General features: G+C 41.1%; 1 protein-coding gene across 9 annotated transcripts in view; it reads left to right on the top strand.

Annotated features, from left to right (window-relative positions):
- The window catches only part of LOC102219889 (neurexin-2), an 813,998-nt gene that overhangs the window by 645,665 nt on the left and 141,523 nt on the right, over positions 1 to 26,810 (top strand). For all 9 annotated transcript variants that reach the window (XM_023346052.1, XM_023346050.1, XM_023346051.1 and 6 more), the window contains one exon: positions 12,297 to 12,478. In XM_023346052.1, the coding sequence (XP_023201820.1) occupies positions 12,297 to 12,478 (182 nt within the window). The remainder of the gene's footprint in view (positions 1 to 12,296; positions 12,479 to 26,810) is intronic.

Below are 26,810 nucleotides of genomic sequence, written 5' to 3'. Positions count from 1 at the left end.
CACATTTAGGGGCCTGTTAAATAGGTTAATAAAAAATGTAGTTCAGGTTTATAAATTGAGATTCTGTAATGTTTATTTTGTTAGTAGTTCCTCATCTGCACTAGAAAAATGCAATAGCACTAGCTGCGTTTCCGTTGACTATGTAATTGTGCAATTTGATATATTGAATATACAGTAGATGTGCTTAGTAGAAACACTGCAATTAAAAAAAAGAATATATTTACCATAAAGGTTATTGTCATTTAAATGAGGTAGGGTTTTTTGGCCATATTGAAATCGTTTTACTTTACATTACTGTATTGGACACACGTTTTTTGCATCACGAGTCACATGATCTACTTCTTTACGTTGCCGCCGACTCACACCGCAGAGAGTAAACAGGAAGTAGTTGGAGAATGACGGTGTGTTTTTTAAAGACTTATCAAGTGAACAAATGTATTCACTGGGTTTCTTATTTAGTGGAAACACCGCAGTTGCGAAATTGTGTTTTCTTTTTATATTACAGACTACTGACAAAGTTTTGCCCACATTTGTATTGGAAACGCAGCATCTGTGAGTTTGTTGAAAATGTCTTATCTTCACATTTTGTTGTCGCAGACGGGACTTCCATCAGCAAATGGCTTTCTTCTTGCCACATTTTCTTAAATTCCAGGTTTCTAACAATTCGAGAAGTGAACAAGTCAACAAATTTCCACACCTTAGCTGTGGGTCCTCTGAGCTGCTTGTCTGATCAATGCCCCCATGTCTTGGTTATCTTGCTGTCGTGTAAATACCCTTTCCATTCTCAGATGATGAATTGATCAGTGCTGAATTGATCAGTGCTCTGTGAGATGTTCGAAGCTTTCTGCTGGACCCCATCTGTTGTGTTGCAAAGTTACTCGATGCCGTTTGTTCAGACCTCGGAGGCCTTTACTGAACAGACTGAATAAATCATACACACACCAATTTGGTTACTCCTGAAGGCAATTTGTCGCACTTTATCCAGGGTTGTCAGAAATAATTGAACTTAAAAATTGAGTCCTCTTTTTGTGAAAGCTTCCTATTTTCTTCCACTCGATAATTACTGACTATTTTGTGTTGGTCTATCAAATAAAATTCGCTCTTTGAAGTTCGGGGTATGAATACTTTGCAAGGCGCCGTGCGAATGCGAATGTCCCGTGAAAACTAATGACTTTCCTTTTATCGCAGAGAAAGACAGCACAAGTGACCGCCAACACCGCCTTTCCACGTTCCCCTGAGGCTTTCTACTATTATCATTGAGAAAAAAATGAAAAATAAAAAGAGAGCGAGAATGGTACCTTCTGAGTCCTAACTGTATAATGGTATTTATACAAAACACACTCCCTGATAACTGCATCTCCTCCAGGGACCTGACAAGCATTTTGAAATGTTTCAAACAAAACCTCACAAGCGCATTGTTGGTGCTGAAAGCAGGGGAAGAAAAGAAGGAGAAACATTTTACATCTCTCAAATTATAAAAGATGCAGCTGTGTATCCAGTCCCCAAAGGCAGACGTAGGGAGGAGGGTAATAACGAGACATTTCAAGCTGACAGAAGTGATTTCTGAAGACGGCGAAGGATGATTCAGAGGTGTGCGCTTGTGCCATAAAACACAACTGACAGCAAATATTCAAAGAAAATGCTCCACTTGTGTATTTCATCTTACGCCTCTTTGACGACTCGAGTGACGCAGATCAATCAGTCAGGAAGCAAAAACCGCCAATTTCATTAGTCTAAACCTGTGCCTTTTAATAGAAAGTCAGACAAATCGGGGCACTTGATCAACACCAAAACTACGCCATCCAAATGGAACTGCTTGTGATGCCTAAACCTAAACACCCATGTGTTGCCTATATCTGCCTATTGATTTCTTACAGTTTTTGGTGAGACGTTACCTTTCTCTAGCTGTCACTGGCTGAATGGCAGGGTGCAGCTTGAACAGATCCCAGGACCTTCTTGGTGAAAGGCAACATTTCAACCCGTGACAGATAGAGGAAAGGAGAAAGCACAGAAACATTATCCAGACCAGATTACCGGAAACTTCCACATCATAATTTATTGGTCAAGTAATGGGAACAAAGTATTCTTTCAGAGAGGATTTAAAAAATAAAGGGCTGGTATCCGACCCGACCTCGGATAAGCGGAAGAAGATGGATGGATGGATGGATGGATGAATGGGCTGGTATTCCAACAGTTTCACGCTTCAATTATTGTTCAGTCATAGCAGAGAGAAACTATCAAATATGCAGTGTCCAGGTTTTTAGTGGAGGTTTCAACTTTACTCTTTGTAAAACTAGGAAGAATCCTGTTTCAAACTGTTCGCAAATAGACTACAAGTTTCATAAGTCACAAATTGTGCTTTAATGAAGCTCTAATCAGTGTAGAGAAGTCTAGTTCAGCTTCAACGAGTGTTTCTAATCCCCCAAAAAGACAAACTATCCCTCTCAAATCCACTCCAGGGGGTGAATAAAGTTTGAAATAGCTCTTGAGTTTAGGATTGAAAGAAGGAATGAAGCAGATGGCTACTTCTTGGCATTCGGAGTTCTCACAGTGCTTACAAATCATTTGTTTCTTGCTCTGCGTAAGGTTTCTTTTTTGCATCAAGGACACAAAAAGCTGCCACACAACTGATTTTGTAAAGATAAAGATGGATGAGAAATGCAAAGGAGAGAGCGTGGGAATAAAGATATACGTGTTAAAGGAAAAGGCTGCAAGACATTTCCAAGCAACTTCATGTTTTTATGATCACGGCTTCCAATATCATGAAAATGTTCATGGAACTGTGGCCAATTGTCCTGGACATAGACACAAGAAGCAATGCGTGGACAAGGCCCTTCATCCGCCTTGCCTGGAGACGACGACATATTTGGCTCCTATAACATGGCCTGTACATGTACAGCACTTTCTCAAGTCCAGAAGACCCAAAAGCACTTCACTCTACATTCCGACATTCACCCATTCGTGCACACTGATGGTGGGAAGCTAGTGGATCGTAGCAACAGTTGCCCTGACAGAAACAAAGCTGCCATGTGTCAGTGCCATCTCTGACCTCCACCAGCAGGCAAGGCGGGTGAAGCGTCTTCCTGAAGGACACGACGACAGAGACATTTCAAGTTGAAGTCCTCCCACCGTCGCCACCATTACCCAGAGTGAACATGTACTTCAACTGATGAAGTCACACATTCACAGCAACTAGATATCCCGAGAGGGTTCGATTTGATAATAAATATTATCATTACGAGATTTTATTTTGCCAGTTTCTTCAAAGCATAACCCCAAAAAGAGTATCCTTTGAAGAGTCAAACTGAGTGATGAAATAAACAACTTTCATTCCACGCTACGTGACAATGTTGTCAAGCCCGTTGGTGACACATGAGGTCTTCGATACTTGTGTCCACACAGTCTGCAGACGCACATTGAGGATCTTTTTTTTTAAATTCTTTCTTTCTGACCAAACACTGAGTTACTGTGACTTTGTTAAACCTCCCTCAGTTTTAAGCAAAAGGGTCATTTGGACCCCATGTGCTTCTTATCCTATGCACGGCCACACGTACCCTGTGTGCGCTTTTCTTGTGTGTTTTTGGGAACTGACGGTCTGGAGGGTTCACAGGGCCCCATAGTGAGGAGTCTCTCCACATGACCTTTTGTCCTCTCATCAAACTTCAAGTGCAAGTAAGCTAATAATTTATGACACATCCTCTGTGTTTGCTGGCATTCAATAATTTACTTAAATGGATAGTCAGCTCCTCAGAAATTTAATAATTTACATACCCGCCCCTAGGCTGCATGTCCACAAGTTTCTGTTCTTGGTGGTAGATTTTTTGTCTCTCTGTATGTGTTTACTCCACAACTTGAACGATCTCTCCTGCTTTCTGAAAGCTTGGCAAATGTCTTACATCGACCCCTCTCTGTATCCTGGTCTACACATCTCTTTGTAAGTGTCTCAGAAATATTTGTTGTGTTTAAAAAAGAAAAAAAAAATTCAAGCCTTCTGTTTAGTTTTTTTTTTTTTTAAGAATCAATAGGTCTGTCTGTCTACTAAACTACTTCAAAGAATCAGGCTCCACTGATGCAATAATGCATAAAGTTTAGAGGAACCGTCTCTGTGTTATTGAGTTATTGTTTGGAAGCCTGTCTGAAAGGTTAAAATAAGAAGTGGGGAAACATTTGCATCAGTGCACAGAGCTGCTGCCTTGAGGCCTATTGTCTCCAGAGAATAAACTTCATCACCATCATCAGTCTTTTTTTATCCCTTTTGTGGAGTTTTTGTTTTATTGCCATCTTGTCTCACAATTTTCCTCCTGCCAACTCTCATGAGGCTACGCAACTGCTGCTATTTGACACCTCAACATTGACCGCAGGCCTTAATGAAAAATTGTGGCGTCTACTTCCTTCCAATATGACCTGTTTATGCCCACAGTAGAGAGCAGTGGCCTAGAATTCACTATTCCCAATCAATGGTGCCCAGATGATAAACTCGCACCGTCTCCTTTTGCCGTGGCGTAGTGGGATCAGGTAGGGAAAAATGAGAGGGTGTGCATCCCCGCATCCTCCTACCAAAAAGAAAAATTCCCAATCAATAGACTCTTCATTGCACTTTTGATTGGTGAGCGTTTTCAGGTTATTTTTTTCCCACTGGAATCATAGAAGAAATTTGTTTTATTTTCCGTGTCAGCTCTTCCTCAACCAAACTACGAGGTAGCCCACATGAATGGAGATGATAATCACGGAGCATCCCGTGTAGTTTGACTCATCTCTCCTCTTCCAACCCTGCAGGTGGGATTGATTGGCCCAATCAATAGCACCTGAACTAATTGAACACATATGATAAATATTTAGTCGCTTATGAATAGGATGAGACACTTCATATCTTTCTAGTTCTTGTGAAAGCAGGGCAGATTGATTGACTGGAACACCTCGTCTGGCCTGTGTTTCCTGTAAACGCCACAGGAAGCATAACTTTAACTCTTGGTTGGCAGTAAGGTTCCTTTTGGTGACATCAGTAACATATTTTTAGCGCTCCACTTCAAGATTTCTCTTTGATATATGGACTCTGGGCATGGATAAATGAGCTGGTACCCTTCCAACTTCTATAAACAAAAGGAAAAGCACTCCTCTAGTACATACATTTAGCATTAGTACAACAAAGTAAAGAGATGTACTCAATTACCAGAATTCTTGATATGCCTTGTTGCGTATAAGACACTGAAGATAGACCAGAGAAAACAAAGGAAGAGAGCTTTCTGAAGACCTCAGAAATGGGATTATAGATATCCCTGTTAAAGGTAAAGGCCAAAGCCATTCGAGCTGAATTCTGAGGTCAAACTGCGTCACTTTCTGATGGCGCTGTCCTTCCCATTCTGAAATATGAGGCGCTTCTTGAAAGAAGAGCCAGGAGGGCCTCAGTGCTGATAGAAACACACACACAAAAAAGTGGGTCTGTAATTCATCAAAATGAACGCTAGAAAGCTTGGATCACCAGCAGAATTATACGGCCGCTTCCTATTTTTATATTGTGCTTTTAAGAAGTTAAACTTTCTTGTTTGGAGGACAGATGGGACAGCTAGTCAGAACTTTATGTTTACCGGAGGAAATGTGAAGTTTTTATTTAAAGAACACTAGCTCTTTTGAGTAACATGGATGGGCTTCAGTAAGGCAGCCATTCATCTTTGAAGGCTAACTCTAAAGGTCTCAAAGTAAAATTCAAAGTATCTGTTTTTTTATGCTATTTTTATTTATTTAATAACGAGGTATTCGTTCCATACTCGGGATCCGGGTGCCTCAGTGGTAGAAAAGGTTATCCATATACAGAGGCCACTAGTGCCAAAAATCTTTAAGTCAATAATCCAACTACTATATTCCTCTTCTAATTAATCCTATAGATCCGTTTTTAGACAGAGGTGTGATGTGGTCAGCACTGCGCGTGAGTTGTGTGTATTTAAAGTTCTTGTTCATTTTGTGGATTTACGTTGTCTGACTTTATTCAGATTGTTGTGGTGACGACAACAAGCGAAGAAATGCCCTCCAGACCTGTCCTCCTGAATTTAATAAACACCTCATTCCTCTTTTTTTTTCTTTTTTCCTCCCCCCGTTCTTCATCTCATCCTCCCACCGTTGTGTGTTGCGCCGCAGTCTTCAGTGGATTTTTCTTTCTTTTTTTTTTTTTTTTTAAGCAGAGCAGCAGGTGTTTTCTGGAAGAAACGGTGGCACATGGATGAGCTCTGTCAGACTACTCATTAGAGACTCTGTGGCTCCTTAGTCTCCTCATTTAGAGTGGAGAAGGGCGCGCGTGCGCATGGCGCGCACGGGCCTCACGAGTCTACAAAGCAGCAGGTGGCCACTACCAGGCGCACAAATCAAAGCAGTCACCACCGGCTCATAGGGTGGATATAGAAGAGGAGAGAAGTAAGGGGGTGGGGGAAGTTGAAGTTGTTACTTGATTTTGTCTTGATTTTCCTCCCAGAACATTGTTTTTTTTTTTTTTGTGACGTTCACGCCGGCGATTAGGCCACAAGTTGACAGGTGTCACTGCGGCGGTGACGTCTGGTGCGCGGGCTGAGGAGCCGGGGGAGCATATGGCGGAGGCGGCTGAGCCTGGCGGGGGCTGTAATCAATGTGAGTGATTTCAGACCGAGTTTGGGTCTAAGATATGCGGCGACGATACGCACTGCGAGTCTAATTTGTGGCGCACTCTAAATGAGATGGATTCCGAGAGTTGTTTTCCCCTGCTGCGTTGTGTGGAATTGCTGTGTCAAGACACATCCCAATTTATATGGCATCTGTAAATCCAACCGCAGTTTCTTTTCACACATTAAATGATGATCTGAATGCTGCGTATGTTTTTGAGGCGGATCTGCCGTCACTAATTTTTACTGGCCTCTGGCTTCTCATTTGAATTTAAGAACTTTTTTTTTTTTACTGAGTTCTTTGTGGTCTAGACCAGGGTTCCCCAACCTTTTTAGTATCGCGGATCGGTCAAGAAATTTGCTGCGGACCAGGGGAGGTTTGCAGACACCGATGCTGTTGCTGCTGTTTCTAAATCATTCTGCTGCTTGTGGGCTCAATGTTGGCGCTCAAGACGTAACCGACAGAATCCGGTTAAAGGATTATCAAAATAAAAGATCCTCCAGACTCAATACATAAAACAGAAGTATTTAATTATTTCTTGCGCGGCCCGGTAGCAATTGGTCCACGGACCGGTACCGGTCCGCGGCCTGGGGGTTGGGAACCTCTGGTCTAGACCACCAGACTTAATATAAACAGAAATTAAATCTTTTTAATGAAACTGCAGCTCTAATTTCCCCAGCCTTTGGAGATGAATGTCTTTGCCTGGAGGTGCTGGTATGTTCTTGGATAATCTTTGTATCTTAGCCCAGCTGCTGTGTAAAGGTGTAGAGTAAGCAGTCTGTCTATCTGCACTCACATTTTGTCACTCTACAAACGGAAACTTGGAACAGATTTCATTGTAAATTAGATTTTTAGTTATTTCACCAAGGCAATATAAATTTGTTTACTTGATGAAAAAACATGTCACAGTAAATAAACTAAAAATAATACAGAGCTGTGGCAAAATTAGTAGTAATGAAAAGCTGTAATCCAGCCCAAAATGAATGATGATGTTAATGTTAAACGAAGGTAACTTTAAACCGGTTGGGATTTTAGCATTGATTTAAAGGAAATAAGTGTTTCGGCAAGTTTCGTAGTTTTATGGAGCATAAAAATGAACGCTGCTTCTCCAAAAGCTTCAAATTGTGGCGAAGATTCACTTTTATGCAGGACGGCTCTAATACAGTCAAAGCTAAAAAAAAAATCTTAATCCACCCAAATAAAACTATAAATCACTGAGGTTAGGATTTTAACATGAGAAGTGTTGAAAAAGTTCAAAGGGTGTGATTACTACTGCTAGATGCTGTACATGCACAGTGAGCGATGTTCGACCCATCAGTCACAGTGGGAGGCCATTGTTGCGGCGTCATGCTAGCTTTTAGATGTATTCAAGCCTACAGAAATAACACCCTGACACAGCAGGACTAGGGATTATGCAGGACTGGCATAATGTGTACATAAATGCAAATTCACAATTGCTGTTCCTTTTAATGCTTTTCAGATATGCATAAGCATAACTGTGTCCTATTGGATTTGTTGGATTGTAAAGGCTCTGACAGACACAGGCCTGAACCAACGCTCTCCAGCTCTTCTTGTCCTTTTGACATGCCAAAACTTAAACAACAGCTATCAAAAAACGGGAAAAGTGTTGAGCACAGAGTTTAAAAAAATCATCAGACTGCATTCTCTGCTACATATTTGTCCCAGTTTCTAGGTTGAGACCTTTCCCAGGTTGCGAAACGTGACAATTTTGTAGCAAGATGCTTAAATGAGAATGGATTAATGCATTTATTTACGTAGAAGAATTCACATCACGTTGGACTCACAAATGAATCGGACAACCTGGTAATGGTGAAGCTTGCATTCTGCACAGAAGTCAGATGCTGAAGATCAGAATCAGGCCAACTCATCTTTTGTAGCCTCTGTATTATGGGTCGTCCCTGTAGGGGGCAGCGTAGGGTGCTTACGGCGAGAATGCAACGCAAAGCAACATGCATAGAAAAAGAAAAAACACTGTCGTTAGCAGGAACATAGTTACATTCGTTAATGTATTGGTGGAATTATTGTCTTTATGGGACAAATATTAAAGTGTCTGTCTTTGCAAACCTCCACTAGGAGGAGCTCTTGGTTGCCTGCCATGTCTTTCCACATGTAACCACAAAATATTAGAGGAGCACTGTGCGGAAAACTTGCTCTACATCGATGCCGCGGTTGCTGAAATGATGAAATTTGACCATGTGTTGCTTAAATAAAGCTTTAGGTGTTCCTGTTCTTCAGTTGGTTGGTTGACATGATCTCCACCTTGACATGGTGCATCAAAAACACAGTTTTATGTGTTTCCTCTAAGAAAAGCATTTTTGAGCACAAAATGAAAGCCACGTTTAATTGCTATGAAGCTATTGCAAAATCAAAGTAATCATAGACAGAGTCCAAACGTTATTGTTCTGTTTTAACTTTGTTTTTGTATATCAGATCATTAAGAACATCAGTTTCCATATAATTCTTTTTTTTTTTTTTAAAGAAAACATATCCAAAGCAATTGCTCTTTTATTGAATCATAAATTAACTTTGATTATGGCTAAGTTCTGACAAGTTTCATCAGCCACACCCAAGCTTGATAAAATAATTTTAAAAAGTTCACCTAAATAGAACTTGTCTGACGACATGAAGTAGGAAAAGAAAGTTTTGGACATCTGTCTGTCTGGGTAGGGATAGAAAACTGCTTCTAATACTTTGGGTATCCAACAAATCACAAAAGATCACAAAAGAACCCAGAGCAACATCCAAAGCACAGCAGGCATTGTTTGCCTCAACTAACTAACATCAGGGCAAAAAGGGCATCCATGGGAATTTATTAAGATGAAAACCACTGCAGAACCAAAAGGAACATAGTGTCAACAAACACAATGAGAAATGTGCAAGGGGGCAAATATCTTTAGTAGTTATGTAAAACTTAGACAAGTTTCACTTTTAATGATGTAGATCGTTTAATGCGAAAGTTTTCTTTACTTCTACAACATGGCTCCCTTCCTTTCCTGTTAGTCGGCCATTTTAGAAATCTGTTTTCCTCTTTCCTCTATTAGTCTCCTGACCAGTTTCTGTATATGTTGGTTCTTCACTCGTGATGAACAGAGGCCAAGAGGAAGAAAACACCAACTTTTCCTCTTTAACATTCACAATGTATAGCTTCCACCATTATTTCTAAACTCCTTGTCTTTAAATCCTGTCGCCTTTTGTCGTCCTCTCACTTGTTTTGGTTTTTTTCCAATTTCTTTCTCCTCTGGCACACAACCTCTTTATAGCCCTCCTTGCCATGCTGCGATAATTAGTCAGCGCTAAAATAATACAGCCTCAAGAAAACAACAAGAGCTGAGCAGAGGGGCTTAGCTCTGCTGGGAGGAAACAAGGGAGACAGGGAGGGCTGGCAAGAAAGAGAAAAAGAGCGAGAAACAGGGAGTGCTGTGTGTCAGCCAATTTGAAATGGCTACCAGTGGATCATTGCTGAATGTGTGCATGTCTGTGTGCAGGGAGACAGCTTGTCCCCATTTTTAATCAGGGGCCTCTTCTTGGTGTACGACTGAGCGAGTGGCTGTTTGTGGTTGTGGATGTTGTCGGTCTTTTGGCCCTCCGTGGTCGTCACGGCGTCAACCTTCCAGGGACGGTGTGTTTAGGAAGCTGTTGGCTTACATAAAACTAAAGTCACGCTACTAGAAGATTAGCTAAACAGCTGCATTTTATCCTCTTCTTCCCAATGTAATTTGAGTCAAATCCAAAAGAAATGGTCAAGTTTATATTTGTATAGGTCATTTTAGCAACAAGGCCATTCATGAAAACATCATACGGTCGCCAATGGTGAAACGAGCATCAAACATTACGTCTTGTTGAATGCAATCATGGAAATCATCAACACACATCAACATGTTGATCAGTGTCATTCATTCATCATTTACTACTAAAAGGCAGCTCTAAGCAGGAGGGATTTTAGCCTTGAGTTAAAGGAACTCAGCGTCTTTTGGTCATTTTGCCATCTTTTGGAAGTTAACTCCAGATTTGTGGTGCATAGAAGCTGGATGCTGCTTCTCCATGGTCATTTCTCATCAAAATGATTGAAAACCTGCGAATATCCGTGTCGGTGGCCTTGAGTTTGGTCTGCATAAGAACGCGCCTGAATCCCTTGATTACTTATGTATTCATATACTTGCATGTTATACATGCATTATTATCTTGACGTACGGCCTAGGTGTGTGTGTGTTTATAATACTGGGGGTGGAAACAGTCCACATGGCTTGATAGTAGTTTCTGTGGTTTCATTACTCTATGCTAATCATGCCCAGCAGCTATTTCTCATTTACCTGTGGGTTCATCGGAGCCAAACTCCATCCCCTCTTTTACTGTTCAAACATTAAATTGCTCATTTTATTTGGCAGCAATTCTTTTTTTCCTCCATCTTTTGCTATGCTGCTGCTAACAAGATGGTCTGACTTCGGTTGATGTTGAAAGGTCAACACGTCATCGTATCTTTTATATGCATTTTAAGGCTCATGCAACAGTGGCTAATTGAAGCTCGCCAGCAACAGCTAGCTTGTAGTCTAGCTTTTGTTGGCAACAAGAGTCAGCTAAACAGAGATAGATAGCAATTGTTGGCTACCTAGCTCTTGTTAGCTTGCTAGCTAGCTCTAGGGCTAAATAGCCATAATTAGCAATTATTGACTAGCTTGTTGGCTAGCTCTCCACAGTGAAACCAGGTGGTGATAGCAACTTCGTAGTGTAGGGATGCTTTTCCTCACCAACAAGTGCTTCATAACTTGTGTTAGCTAGCCAACAAGAGCTAGCTAACAATTATTAATTAATTACATTATTAGCTAGCTTGTTGGCTAGCTCTGGAGATGAATACATCCCCATAGTGAACCAGGGCTGGTGGTGACAGCAGCCTCGTAGTGTAGGGACGCTCTTCCTCACCAAAAATAGAGAAGATGGTCAGCGTTGATTGAACGATGGACTAGAAAGTACAGGAAAACATTCAGGCATTTATTTATTTGAGACATTGTTCTTTTTGTGGAACAATTGCATCAGACATACAGAGTTAAATTGGATTCAGAGCAGCTGGCTGCATATGCCTGTCACTTTAAAATTGACATCCATGTGTACATAGTTTTTCACCACTACGCACTGCTTCGTGTTCGTCTTTCACGTGAAAACCCAGTTAAGGACAGATTTTAGTTGGTCACAATAGGGATGTGAAGAAGTTGCAGTGGTACAAACACTCTTTCATGACACATTGTGACAGATTCTCAGTGCCTCTAATAAAATGCACTGGCTTGTTATTCTCATATTTCATCGGCTGTCGAATTCTTTTGATTGCTGTTGCGCCAAATCACACTTATCGCAGTTGAATGGGAGCCGTTTTTGACAAATTAGAGTATACAGATTATTTCCAAAAAGGGATCAACAGAACAAAAGCATTTTTTATCAGAACGGGAAAAACGCAGGCGCCAGCTGAAGTGTTATGACAACACAAAGATGGGGGGGTGGGAGAAGCCATCTTTACTGTCCTGAAAGTCGGATTTGTGCTTCGTTGTTGTCAAATCTGTACAGTAGTTCACTATGTTGTGCTTTTGTTCTTTTACATATTATGCCAACTGTCCTAACTTAGCTTTTTCTCTTTTTTTCTTTTCTTTTGTATTTCACAGCTGGGACAACGTACATCTTTGGACGAGGCGGAGCCCTCATCACATACACCTGGCCACCCAATGACCGGCCGAGCACGCGGGCAGACCGGCTGGCAGTGGGCTTCAGCACGCAGCTGAAGGAAGCCATTTTGGTCAGGGTGGAGAGCGCCAAGGGACTGGGAGACTACCTGGAGCTGCACATAGTAAGATAAACACCTCATTCCTCTTTTTTCTCCCCACCGCATTGTTTTAGGTTTTCAGTGAAACAATGATCCCGTGTTCCAGGGAGTAAAACTGGACCCCTGGCTTCTCTAAGTGTGGCTGATTTTCCTTTAAATGACATTTAGATTAGTTTTTTTTTTTTTTTGCCCGTTTCTGCTTTCAAGGGCCGCTAAGAAGGATTAGGCTCTGAGTCCAGAAAATGGCTAATTATACACACACATACACACTTCTTGTTATTTCTAGTCATCACCCTAATTTCTGTTTTACAGCTTTCATATGTTGGGCTTAAAGGTCATTAAAGCCCACCTCCATTGATGGATTGAAATGGCTATTAAAGGACAACAGGCATTTAAAAGGCATTTAATGGGGCTCTAATTGTATTGTTGACCTCCATGCTTCTTCCACCTAATATTCTGTTCATTTCCATGGTGGGTTTTGTGTTAATTACCATCCAGGATTACTCGCTGCTCCCTCTGAACCGTTCAGAGGGAGTGTTTTACTCTGCCGGATGGTGAAAGGTGATGCCGCAGCAACAAGACGGGAGAAGACACCATCACTGTGATCTCCACTTATCTACCCTCGGCCTCTTGTGTGCGCCCTCGCAGCGCTCCCGCAGCCGCGCCGACCCCAATTTGTTTGGTTCTTAGCCCGAGCGCCGAGAGCAACAGGAAGAGCGGTGACCCCCAGGGTCGCTCCTCATCCAGTGCTGGGTAAACTGAGAGCGACAGGGCGAGGGGCCGATGGGAGGCGGGGAGGGACAGGTGTGGGAGCCGCCGCTGCCGAGTTGACCGAGCAGGCCAAGGCCAATTTAAATGCTCTTAGCTTCAGTGATAAATACGGGTAATGACTGTAATGATGAAAGATTATAGTTGTAAATATAATGGACCCAACAAATAATGCATGGATTGGGGAGGGGGAAGCTAAGTGGTGATGCATCAGGGGTCAACTGTAGATGCTCTGAGCTGTAATGGGTCATTTCCTGTGATGTGAAGTCATCCGTCGGCTGGTTTTAATATTTTAAAAGTCGTCTGGAGCACAAATGACTCGATGAGACGTACAAGGATCTGTGAGAAGAGGGGAAGACATCAGCACAGAGGATTTCACAGGAAAAATAAGGCGGCTTTGTGTTAATAACATAAAAATATATAAATACTACCTGTAGTTATCTCTTTGCTTACATTTCAAATGGAAAAGCAAATATTAAACCTAAAGCTGCTGACTGTTGTGGTTATAACGAGGGCCGGGACTTTGATATTGACTACTTAATTACATAAATTTTAATGCACTTAATTGCATTTTTTTCCTTTTTTTTTTTTACATTCAAAGGTTCTGATCGGAACCTTTGCATTTGCGAGTTTCTGATATGCCCGGAAATCTGAAACCGCTGGTTATAATTAGATTCTTCTTAAAATTTTGATACTTATCTTCCTTTTAATACAAACACATGTGAGTTATAAGGTTTCTGTCTACATGTACTCATGACAGAGGTTTACCAGCTAGCATCTTTCAGCTTCACATATAGTAATAAGACTAATGACTTAGCTTATTTTCCACGTCAAGTAAGAAAATAAATCAGATGAAGATGATTCCAATTAGAATCTTTTTTGTCCCTCAAACTGGTCCAACTCATTTAGGATCTTGCTTTTTTCCCATACAGATTTTCAGTCTGATATTTGTAATTTTACAGCACAGAGTTGCCCACAACATACCATAAGTATAATACAATTATGAAAATCTATGACATCGCAGTACGGTAGTTTGAAGTGCATCTTTCTTCCGTCTCTGTAGTTTCTGCTTGTGTGATGAGGAGTTTTGTCACCAGACCTGCTTACTAAGACACATGCTCCAGGATACATCTTCTGTTTACCGATTAGAATAAAATATTGTAGCAAAAAGTATCTCAAGATCTACTTTAAAATGTTACAAGAAGGCTAAACTGTGGTAAATATAAAGGAAGGAATAACGAATTAAGCACAATAGCATACAGTTTTATGTAAAGTACTTAAACTGGCATGTTTCTATGAAGCCAGTTTTGTTTAAATGAAGTCGAATCCAATGTATCAGCTAATGTGTCCAATGCCAGTCGGAAGCCGAGGAAAATAAATGAGCAGCATGACTGAGCAACATCTGAGGTGATTGCTGATGTCTTCCCATCACTGTATGGTGTTAGCACACTCTTAACAGTTCTGCTCTCTATAGGCGATCACACTTCCAGTTAACCAAACGGCATCTGCTTCCTACTTTTCTATTTTTAATCTTCTACAGTCAGCAAGGATGCAATTAGGAGACTTTTTCCCCCATTCATGAATGTATATGTGCTGCTCAGCAGATGGAGTGGAGAAAGAGAACGTTGTCATGGATTAGATATTACAAATGTCGCCCTTTGGCGAAAATGCTATACGGAGTTCAGTCGACTCGTTTCCCATCAGCCGAGACGTTCTCTGCTTCAGCCTCAACATATTGCTTTATGTGTGCTCTTTTTTTTTTCTTTTATAAACTGACAGATATTATCCCTCCAAGCTGTTTTCAGTTAATCTATTGGCACATTCTTCTAGTACACTGATGAAATTTGATTTAGGGTTTTGGCATAAAGTCCCGCTGTGGAGCAGAGGGATTTCTTGCCTTTGCGGTTTTTGTACTGTGTTGTCACAGGTCAGTTAAAACACCACAATAATAACTCTCACAGGCCAGGTAAAATTGTAATGCAGCCCAGAAACTGTCTGAGGACCTTCAGCTTGACATGTTGAGGCTTGACAGTGAATCCCAAATTACTCCCAATGGAAGCACTTTACATGGCAGCTCTGTGGGAATAAGGAAAGAAGAAGCTGGAGAGTTCAGTCGATATTAAGAATGTACTCAAAACACACTTAGAATCTGGAAATTTGATTTGAGAAATGTGCGAACTGTTGGAGCTGAACAGGTTTGGGTGTAACAAAGACCGTCAACAACCTGAGTGCTAATATCTTTTAGCACTCAGTGTTTTGGTTGGTTTAGTAACAATGTAACTCGTTTGGAGAGCGGGAGTATGTTTTTGAATTGATTTTTTTTTTTTTTTGGCAACGGCTGTGTTGCAGTTTCACAGAACGTAACTTTCACCAATTCACAGATTTTTTTTTTCCTAAAATATTTGAGAGTGAAAAATTCAGCTTGGGAAGCTGAAATACCCGGTGCAGCTGGACACGCTCTTTGTTGGCGTTTGCAAAAGAAGCCAGTCCTGGAGCGCCATTTATCTTCCTTGCTGCTGATTGGCTGATTGTGCTTCCTTGGTGGTTGGCAGGAAGGAAGCACAAGGAAGGCCATGAATGTTAGCTTCTGTAGTTGAGCTAAAATCTGTTTTAATGCAATTGAAGGTATGTTTGGTGATGATAGCCAATCAAACTTAACAAACTTACGCAAGCTCCAAGTTTAAAACCAATAGCATTGGCTATTGGAATTGGTGAGTGACCATTGTCATTTTCTAAAATAAGGGCCTAAGTCATTTTTTAGCCTAAAGATTATTTAGGTATTTAACAAAAAGACTTAGAACATGTTTTCAGAAGGTGGTGACATGTAATACAAACTAAACAAATAATTCTCCACATTTTGTACTTCCAAAGACAAACATTACAAGAGGTTGCCATGTGTGTGTAAAAATGTAATGGTAATAATATACTTAAAGTTCAAATAATTTTTGTTTTCATTGACTTGTTATGCAAAGCAGCCCTGTTAAAATGTTGAGGCTGGTGAGAAACGTCTGACTTGCCAACCCAGATTTCTTGACTTTTCCTGAGATTTGCAAACTGTGCCAATGAATTATAACATAACACAACAACAAAAAAATCTAACAATATTGCCATAAATTATCTGCTTAGGGCATGTGGGAAAACTTGAGCTTGTCTGGTGTCAAAACAAAACCAAACAAAACCAAACCTGACCAAAACCTTTCGTCAGTTTCTTCGTAGATGAAAATAAAAGCTAAAACCAGCTGTTCTTAACCTGGGATCTTTCCAAATTTATTTCGTATATCCATTGATCCATTTTTAAGTCTTTGATGCAACCTTCCTACCTGAGGGAAGGATTCCTCACTGTTTATTCCTGCCTGTTGCTCATCAACCCTCATCACTCATTCGTTTTCTTGCTCTTCTTCCAAGTGCATATTCTCTATCTAACTTCAGTGTTTTTCATTTACTCCCTCATTCCCTCTCGTCTGCCCCGTTCGTTCTCTCCCTCCCCCCTCACGCACACACCAGCGCACTCCGACACGGCGGGCCCGGCTCCTCTGCTCCCACCGCAATTACATTTCATTTGCTGCCGTTCCTCCCGAGTCGCTCCCCTAAATGACTCCGTTCAGCCCGTGGTGGGTGTTTGGCTCCTGTTAATTATGCCCGTCTCTCTCTCTTCTTTTTCTTTTTTGAGACGAGAAGCACAGGCAAATTAGACCTGAAAACCTGCGAGTCGTGGCTCCCATATCATCCCACCTAGTGGCGGGTCGGCCTCACGGACCCATATGTGGGGCTTTATTCGCACTCGCTTGCGTAAAAGGTGATATAACACTGTTGTTCATTCGTTGACGGCTTTGTCCAATGTTTTCCATTGGGTTTAAAAGATCACATTCACAATTTTTTAAAGTAAAGATTCAATTATCTTAAGACAAGACGTCATCTTTTTAGAATACCATCCATCTTTAAGTTGTTGGTAAAATCAGTTGTTTTTTTTTACTCTTAAATTAGAGCTTCACAAACTCTGCTCTCTACCATTTCTTACTTGTTACAGGAAATGAAACAACATGGTGTGATGTTGTCTCTGCCTGTCCAACTAGAAATACTGGCACCGGTGCAAACGGCTGATAATAGCACGCCACCGGACGTGATGGAACATTACTCCTTATCTCGCCTAAGCCACCCGTCTCTTTATATACTCTTCCCCGTTTCTGTCCAGACCTCCCACTCTTTCATGCCACTCGCTCCTTCGATTTCTGTCCATTTATGTTACGGAGGGCGGGAGATCACTCACTACACCTTTCTGACACGCTGTCATCGGGCCACGTGCAGAGCTGGCTGCGGGAGAGTCGGAGAAGCCGGAGAATGCTGACATCATCTGCTTTAAAATGTCAGACTTTGTCCTCGTAGGACCTTGACTGGTGGTAATTATTTACCGTTGTTGTGGGTATAAATGCGGCACAGTCGCATTGACATTTGGAGTTCTGGATGGAAAAAAAACAAAAAAACCTCCTGATACATTATCTGAGAAAGGCCAAAGGAATGGTTCGCTGCTGAGCAGACATAAGCATATTAAAGGGACAGTTCAGAGTTTTTGTACAAATCTTTTGTGGGAACGTTAAGAGTAAATGGATCCTTGTAGCAGAAAGATGTCATATAAGTGAGTTTCTTGATCTTAGCCATTTAAAACAATTCGAACTGGAAACAGCGTTAGCCACTGAATAGAAATAAGAACTGTTATTGAAACATCACAGTGCTTCTCATTGAGGCGACTTCTATCTTGAGAGCTCTACCCCGTTGCGGTCGCCACGACTCTGTCCAGTGGAGGTGGAACAGAATGCCCCGACTACTCTTAGATCATCTGTTTGGCAGCATTTTGGGTTCCCAGTGGGAACGATAAGCGGCAACAGAGTGAATGACAAAGACACAAACAACATGTAAGCACAGAAAGTTGTCAGTGAAAGAGGTAGAAAGCGTCTCTATAGCAACCTGGACTTCTAGGGCAGTGTCCTGGTCCTCAAGGTGAACTGCATAGCAAGTTTCAGATGTTTCCCTGCTTCAGCTCAGTCGGCTTCCATTGATGGCTGATTAACGGTCTTTTGCTGAGCCGTTAATTGTTTGAATCATGTATGTTAAAGCAAAGCAAAGGAAAGATAAACATAAATTTGTTCCTTAGCATAACATCAAACTCTCGTCCCACCTCTTGTTCTTATGAACTTGGTATCATGTCTCGTCTTGTGAGTTGTAGGTCATGTTACACACCTAGCATGCAGGCTTGCTTCTAGTCCCAGACATCGCCTTGGCCACAGCATGAAAATACCTTTTCTGAGGCGGCCAGAGGCCCAACCTGCCTGGATTACATCCAGTCTATTATGACTGGATATAAGTCATAATATATGACTTATATATATATATGGCCTGTCATGGTTTAGTTCTTTTAACCTTAGAAGACAATGATGTCTGCTGAACATCATGTTATTATATGCTAATAATATATAGCATATTAGATGATTAATATGCTATATAGAGCGTTTTACCCTATAGGTGGCATTTTCCTACAATCCTTTGAGGGTTTCTCCATGTTCCTACAAACTCACTGGAATATGATGTCCTTCTATAATAAGAAAAATATTATTCATAATAACTTCACAGAGTCTCCTTTAGACTAGCTCTTTTACTTGCTTTTCAATGTCACATTATCAGATTTCTCATGTGTCTTTAAGTATTCTCTGCCAACCAAGACTGTTTATCAAACAAAATGAATATGAACTTACCGTTTGGTTAAGGAATTAGCTTTATTTTCTCTCTCTCTCTCTCTCTCTCTCTCTATCTCAAGCTAATGAACCACAGAAACTAGAAAACTCAAAGCTCCATGGTAGCCAGTAAATTGATTGACAACCTTTGATGAAGAGAAATTTGTCAAGTTGATACAGAACAGAAGAGCCAGAATTGTTTGAATCGGATATCAAAGTCGTCTTCACCTAATGAAACTTTTTAAGGCGCCATCAAATTTGCCTAAAACTGGATTTCATTTAAGTCTGCTACATAGCTCTTTGACCGAACTACCTCTGTGGCTGCTGGTCCAACGTTTATCTCTTCAGTTAATGTTTTTGTACTGCAGTTCTTTTTTTTTCATTTTGGCAGCTCTAGCAATTTGAGTAAATGTTAGAATAAACTGTTTTGGTTTTTTTATCGTTTGACCTAATATAGCTATTCTCTTGGAAGACAAAGAAACGTTTTCCCAATGAGTCTTAGATTCGTTATTTAAAACTTTGATTTTCTGCAGAGAGAAAATAACCACCACAACTATTAGTCATTATTACAGCAGAAAAAGTTTCTGAATAGGGATTTTGCCTTTTTCACTATTTTATAGTGAAGAAATCCTCACAGTATCAGGGAATTAGCTGCGTCAAAGTTAAAATAATCATTTGGGCATTTCAGGACGGCTTTTTTTCATTGCCAACCTTCATGACATTTTCACCATCAAGGCCTGGGGTGTTACATCCACAGAATGAGGGATACTGACAGATACGAAAGCAGGCTGATAGATAAATCTCCCATCTGAGGCAGCTGGGAAAGGTAGATGTCCTTGGAAGACCTTGGAAGCAAGACATCTGAGCCAAACGGCTCAACATCACACACACAAAGAATGTCACTTTTTTATGACATTCTTTATTTTGGTTTTGAGCAAAACTATTCCCTGTAAGGGTTTGTAAGGCAGGTTAAGGGTTAATAACTGAATTCCAAGCTTAATATGCAGCAGAAACAGTTTTTAATTGAAATTTGCATCAATACAGAAACATGTCACCTCTAAAGGTTATGTTTGTTTGAAATCTGCACGGCACTTTACTTTTAACAACCAAAATCTCCTGATGCTCCAGAACTTTCTCATTAAAGGACTTCAACCCATAGAGAAAAAAAAGCATTTTATCATGCTTGCAACTATAACTGTTAAAATCTTGCCATTTCTTGTTTCTGTAAATTGTCAGTCACCTTGATTTGCCTCATGTCATTTAAAGATGTTCTGTCATTCTTGGCATTTTTAAGTAAGAATAAATATTACTAACCAAATTCAGTGATATATTGATGAATGAGTCGCTTTATCAAAATAGTGTAGACAGTTTAATACTTGTGAATTAAACTGAAACTGTTACACAACAGGAGAACTTAACAGGATGTACATCACCCAATAATAAAAACTCAAAAAGCTTAAACTCATAGATCCGCCATCCTCATTAAATTTGCAACAGTTTTTAATACAAGTGTTCAAAGCAAATTTTTTATTTTTTTTTTTACTTTTAAAGACCCCTACTGCCCAACCCTAACCTCATTATTCAGAAACACAAGAGTAAACACTTACCCAACTGAGTCCTTCCCAAATCCTCCGTTGAAATGAGTGCCATGGTTGCAGCCTTAAAGTCCAGCAAAATAACACAATTATGTCATTAATATTAACTTACTCAGTAATGGATGCTCATATGTTTCTCTGTTTTGCCAGGTACAACATTTTTGTCCCTGGAGCATTTTGTGTAGAGTATATTTTGGTTTCTACATCTTTAACTTTTCTCTTCAGCTTCCGTCTTCAATAAAATCAAGTCTTGCTGCTGTTGATGTTTTCATACAAGAAAAAAACAGAGCTAGCCATATCTCTGAAAATTGCTGACACTAACATGAGAGTGCACACTCGGTTTTAGTATAGCAGATTACTTGGATCATACCACATATCATACCATATTTTAAACTATCTCCAATTTATTACGTCAGTCAGAACTCACAGGAAAAGTTGACTGCCTGGCTCTGAAACTTTGCTTTACACTACATGAGATTTGTTCTACATTGAGATCTCCATTAAAAGCATATATAAAGGGAAAGAAAAGCGACACTTCCAGTAGAATAATCTGTGAGGGTTGTCCTACAGAAACACAGTATGAAAGCAGTCGTTACGCGCCAGCTTTAACGACTGCTACACCAACACCGGCAATTTTAAAACTGGGCATGTGGGAAAAGTTGTCTCTGATTTCAATCTGGATGCAACACCTACAGCAATGTTTTGCTGGCATCACGCTCCACTGTCCCCGCTATGTAGCATGGCTGTCAGCAAACAGAGTGGTAAACACAGGCACCGAGCTAAACCCCGGCTGAGAAGCTGTCTTTTCTACTGCCTCCTCAGCAGAAAAGGGTTTGGTAAACGCAGAGTTGAGAGAAAAAGTTTGTTCATTAGAACTGAGCAACCCATGACATCCCATGATTTAGAGATTAGGTGTCATCTAAAACTGTTTGTAAGTTGAGTAATGAGGGTCTTAAACCCAAGAAAGGCTTGTTAAAGATGCGTGAGATTAATTAAAACAGGAGCAAATGCTTCAGCTACTACTTTCACAGGGTCGTCATAACCCAACCAAATGCCTCGACAGATGGCCAAAGAAAGCTGAGGGTTTTTTAGGCACCTTTCATTACCCGCTTGATCTCTTTTTTTGTTTTTTACTGTGACTGTTTAGTGGTTTCTGTATGTATTTATTGCTATTCTCACTTTGTTCTCGGTGTGTTTACAGCTAGCAAGTTGTTGCACTAAGTGCTCTGTGGGAAGTGTCTCATCTGCAGTTATGGGCTGGTGCGCAGAGCGCAGCGGGCCTCCCCCCCAGTTCCTCCATCACAGGCTGTCCCGTTCCAGACTCGCAGCATTAAATAAAGGCTGCCTCTTGATTACTCGTTAGGGAGCCGTGCTTCAACAAAACTGTCATCTGAGTCAGGACAGGGAGCGGGAGCCTGAGGAGGGGGGCAGACAGCAGCACAGACATGGCTATATTTTCTGCTCCTGGTGCTGGTCACACCCTGACTGAGATGAGAGATATTCAATGTTTCTAAGTCTTTAGCCTGGTGAAAACCAGACCCTTCTCTTATGCTTTGCTTCGTACAGAGGGTCTGGACTCTCATCTATGGAGAAATGATTGCTTCCTTGAAGCGTGAGCTCTGTTGAAGTTTTAAAACTTACCCAATCACTAACGTTTGCTCATGACACATGTATTGCGCCAGTTCAATGCTATGAAGCTAATTGGAAATTGTCTGCACTGTAAACAACCATCCTCCACTACGAAGAGAGACGTGCTGAGCCGAACGAGGTGGCTGTTCATCCATCCATCCATTTTCTTTACACCCTGGTCCCTAGTGAGGTCGGGAGGGGCCGGTGCCTATCTCCAGCAAGACATTTTGGGCGAGAGGCGGAGTACACCCTGGACAGGTCGGCAGTCTGTCGCAGGCGGCTGTTGATGTTAATTCAATATTTGGAGGTGTGACCGACACGGATTGTACGGCTTCGCTCATTCCTCCGCTGCCATTGCTAAAACTACAGGCAGACAAAACAACGTGTAAAATCAAAGTCATCGTTCACAACTTGTCCTTCTGCCTGCTGATTGGTCCAGGAGAAATCATACTGAGGAACCCATCCGATCTGATGGACAATCGAGTCTGATGATGTATGCAGCAATTAAAACAGATAAAAGTTAAAGGGGCTTTGCAGACCACCAGTGATTCTCTGGTGGTCTGCAACGGCCTCTCCAACTGTCCGACCAAGATAGACTAGAGGTCTATCTGGTCTATCCTGGTCAGTCAGTTTGCTGTTTTTTGTTGTTTTTTTCCACAGCAAATTGACAGGAATGTAAGACAGGAAGATAATAGTCAGTAGAACTTATTTAACTTTTCCTGGTTGTTGTCCTGGATACAAACCATACTATTTCCAGTACAAAATGGTCTGGTTTTTGCCTGCACAGAAATGCTTTTTCTCTCATTGCCAGCCATCAAAGTTTTCAATCGGAGTTCAATGGCTATGATGTACAGATCAGCTAACGTTACCTTAAGGGCTTTAGGCAGCAACTGTTTCATTATGAGTTGAGAAATCAGTTCTGACATGTACCACCAGCCTGGGATGAGTTGATCTGTGAAGAGGAGAGGGTGGAGAGATGCTCGTGTCAGATAAAGGAAGACGGTGATGGAGATAAAACTGTAAGCTAGGCTTTTATCCCCTTCTGCCGCCTTAAGTAGCAAGCTGATGTGCATAAGAACATTCAGTCTTCGGCATGCTCAGCTGTCATTAACACTGTGTCAGTCAGACCTCTCGTGTTGTAGCCACGTGTCTACTATCCTCAGTATTTACTTGGTAGAACCACCATTTGTCGCAGTTACAGCTGCGAGTCTTTTTGAGTTCAAAGCTTTGGACATGTGGTGCTTTAAATTTTTTTTTTTTGCTCGTTCCTTTTCGCGTAACAGCTGAAGCTGTAGACTGGATGATTATCTTTGAATCAAAAAAACGTCTTGCCACACATTCTTCAGATTTAGGTCTGAATTTTGTATGTTTTGGTCCAAATTGCTTCATTGCGACTCTTGTTGTATGTTTCAGCTTGTCCTGCTTGAAGTTGAAACGGACGTAGTCTAAAGCATTTTCTTTGAGAATAACCGTCTATTTGTCTACATCTGCTTTTCTATCAAATCTGACCAGCGTCCTTGACTCTCCTCAAGAAAAGCCACACATCACAATGATGCCATCACCATGTTTCAGAGTGCAGATGGTGTGTTTGATGGGAACAGACCTTCTTTCACCTGTTTGCTGTGGTTCCTACTAGAGGTGCAGAGAAAAATCGATTCGGTAAAGAATCGCTTTTGCTTTGTGTTGGAAATTCGGAATCGATTCAAAATGCTCAAAGGTCAATTTTAAAATACTCTTAAGTTGTACGTCTTCGCCGCTCCTATTTCTGAGTATACAGCATTTCTTATTACATGTTCACTAAATCACCCCATGTACTTTGACGAATTCTTTCATATTTTCTATTGAAGAAAAAGTCAGGCAGTTAAGCTAACCTATGGCTGATCATTTCAGTTACAGAATTTTACCTATAATTTTACTGTACTGAAATGAAAACCTATTTTCATTTCAGTATAAACTGATTTGATTCAGTGGAACAATTTGATGCAGTTCGGAACCTTACAGAATTGTTTTAAAGAAATCTTCTATTTGTTCACACTGTCTTTCCCTCTTGTCATTCGCATAATTTAAACCCAATCTCTGGACCGTTTAAATAGAGCAATTGGTTTTGAATCTAATCGTGACCATGAAAATCGGAATCGAATCGCAAGGTACTGAAAGATTCGCATCTTTACCTGCTACATAGTTTGTGGCAAACTTCAAGAGGTCTGAATATAAACTCCCCCTACAACCTTCAGGTTTTATTAAAAAACATTAGAGTTTATGGTTGGAACTTTAAAATGTGAAAATATTTAAGGGGTATAAATGCTTTTACAAGGCCCTATGTATGCAGTTACAAGGTACAGCGGTTACTCCCACTGTTTCTCTTGTACGTTTAGTTATTCCCTTATTTATAACTCCCTTCCCTCCCCCATACTTTCTTACTTAAATGGGTGTCACTTCCGCAGCCAGCTCTCCTTCATCTTGTCAGGGAGTAAAAAGGCAAACATGCAGGGAGGGTTGGAACAGAGAATAGGGCCGGAACAGAGAGAGAGAGGGAGAGAGAGATACAGAGACGCACGGCTTTGATGAATGCAGCTGCCTCTCAAAGGGGAGAGTGGGCTGCCGTTTGTAATGAGATCGGGTCCTGGTGGGTTTGGCAGGGTCTCTTTCCTCGGCCGGTGGGAGCCTGACAGCGTATCGATTAATCCTTCCCTTTCGCATTACTAATTAATTGCCCCTGCAAGTAGGGGAGACGCAGGCTGATAGTTGGTGGTGGGCAAGGGGCATACTCAGGTTTTAGAGGTTTCATGTTAGGTGGCTTACTTTGGATAGAATAATCTCACCCTTGGATTGGCAGACTACCCCCCGAAATCAACCCTTTCACACCTTTAAACCCCCTTGACTGATGGTGGTGGTGGAGAGCAGCACAAAGCACAATTATAATTGCTCCCTGGGAGACTTGATTTTAGAGTACACAGCCTAACGTGTGATGACCACTTCAAAGCAGTGAATTGGCTCGTACCTGTCAACTGTCTGAGGGGGAGTAGGCGGTTTTGTGGATAAACCCCAGGCCCATCAGGAAGTGATGCAACAACCTGCACTTCACAGTGTGGCTTTGTTGATTGGACTGACCTCGTTGTTTGTCTTGTCAGTGCTGCAACAGCACAATAAGGGAACGCGTGCTTCTACACAGGATCTGCTACTGACAGAAAGGAGAGCTCAGCACCGCAGAACCGGAGCGGGTCAAGCAGATAATCTACTGAGAATGGTAATGACCTAAACTATTGACTCAGGTGTGTTGTGCAGCAAAATCTATCTAGATTATTGTCAAAGTAACATCTTTCTCGTTCAACTCTCTAGCTGTTTGTTTGTTCGGGCTATTTTTAGAGTCCTAGATATCAAAATGTGTTCTACCATCTCGACCTCTTGAGTTTTTATTCAATTCCATTTTAAAAAAAACCCAAAACTTTTGTTTTTCCAAAGGGAACTTAGATGTTTTCATAGCTCATAATTTCCAAGTATGTATGATGATGTGGACAAGAAGCATTTCCGGTAGTGGTCAGTCTAACAAATCTGACAAACCTCTGGACAGAGAGACATAAAACTACCTGCAGACTGCTCAAAGCAAAACTGGAATAATGTTGAATACTTTACCAAGTCTCCTGTCCCCACTTTTACCACATACTGACTCAGAAACATACATACAGAAGTTAAAAATGTGTCAGTGACGAGCTCTGTTGAACGTCAACAGTTCGTCTGGAATGGTTTATTAGACTAAATTGCAGTCTGAGTGCAGCTGGTATATTATGTTCCTATTTCTGTTTCTTCAAACAATCATTGGAAGTTTCTGAAAACAGTTTCTTTTCACTTCTTTATACTTTCGTTGGTTTTTTATCTGTTGAAATGCACTGGGGACACTCAGCATGGTCATCTGCTAGCACTGAGGCCATAGACATGTAATCGTTCACCTAGCAAGGTACTTTCCATTATCTTTAGTGGTTTTAGGTCGCTGTACTGTGGCCTTCGCTGTCTGGGTGTCCTGTAAGAGGAAAGGAGTGGATGAGTTTTTCCGATCAATATTCTGTTAAGTTCCAAGAGGAAATCTGTTGTGTGGTTTTAGACCTGCCTGTTTAGTCTGTTTGCACTATCTTCATAGTGTTTAATGCAAATAGAAGGCATATGTTTATTAGTTGGGAACAGTTGTCTTTGAAGTTTGTCATTTTATCTAAGATGCATTTTCCACTTATTCCGAAGCTTTATTCCAATATGACTGACAAACACAGCGGTAGGTCACATTAAGTTCCAATAAATCAGCCTGAAACAAAGAGACAGAAAATGTGCTCAGCACATGACCACATCTTCCAAGAGCTCAGCCAGAAAGAGAGACCGTATGGACACAAGAAAAAAAAGATTAAAAGAGAAGGGGAGGGCAGGAAGGCAGCTAAAAGCATGAAACAAGATGGTGAAAAAAAAAGCATGAGTGCATTTATCCATTCTACTTTGTCTTTAGTAGCGGCCCCGAGGATGGAGCCACTGTCCAAATGTCACTGCTGTACATCCAGCCCTCAGCTCCCTCTGGATGCACTTTAGCTAGGTCAGCCTCCACTCACTGCAGTGAGCAGTGGGTCTTAGAGGACAAGCCATTTATTCAGTGCAACT

The sequence above is a fragment of the Xiphophorus maculatus genome, chromosome 14 (genome assembly GCF_002775205.1).
Source record: "Xiphophorus maculatus strain JP 163 A chromosome 14, X_maculatus-5.0-male, whole genome shotgun sequence".
In the NCBI taxonomy this organism is placed as follows: domain Eukaryota; kingdom Metazoa; phylum Chordata; class Actinopteri; order Cyprinodontiformes; family Poeciliidae; genus Xiphophorus; species Xiphophorus maculatus.
This window is presented reverse-complemented; position numbering and strand designations above follow the sequence as displayed.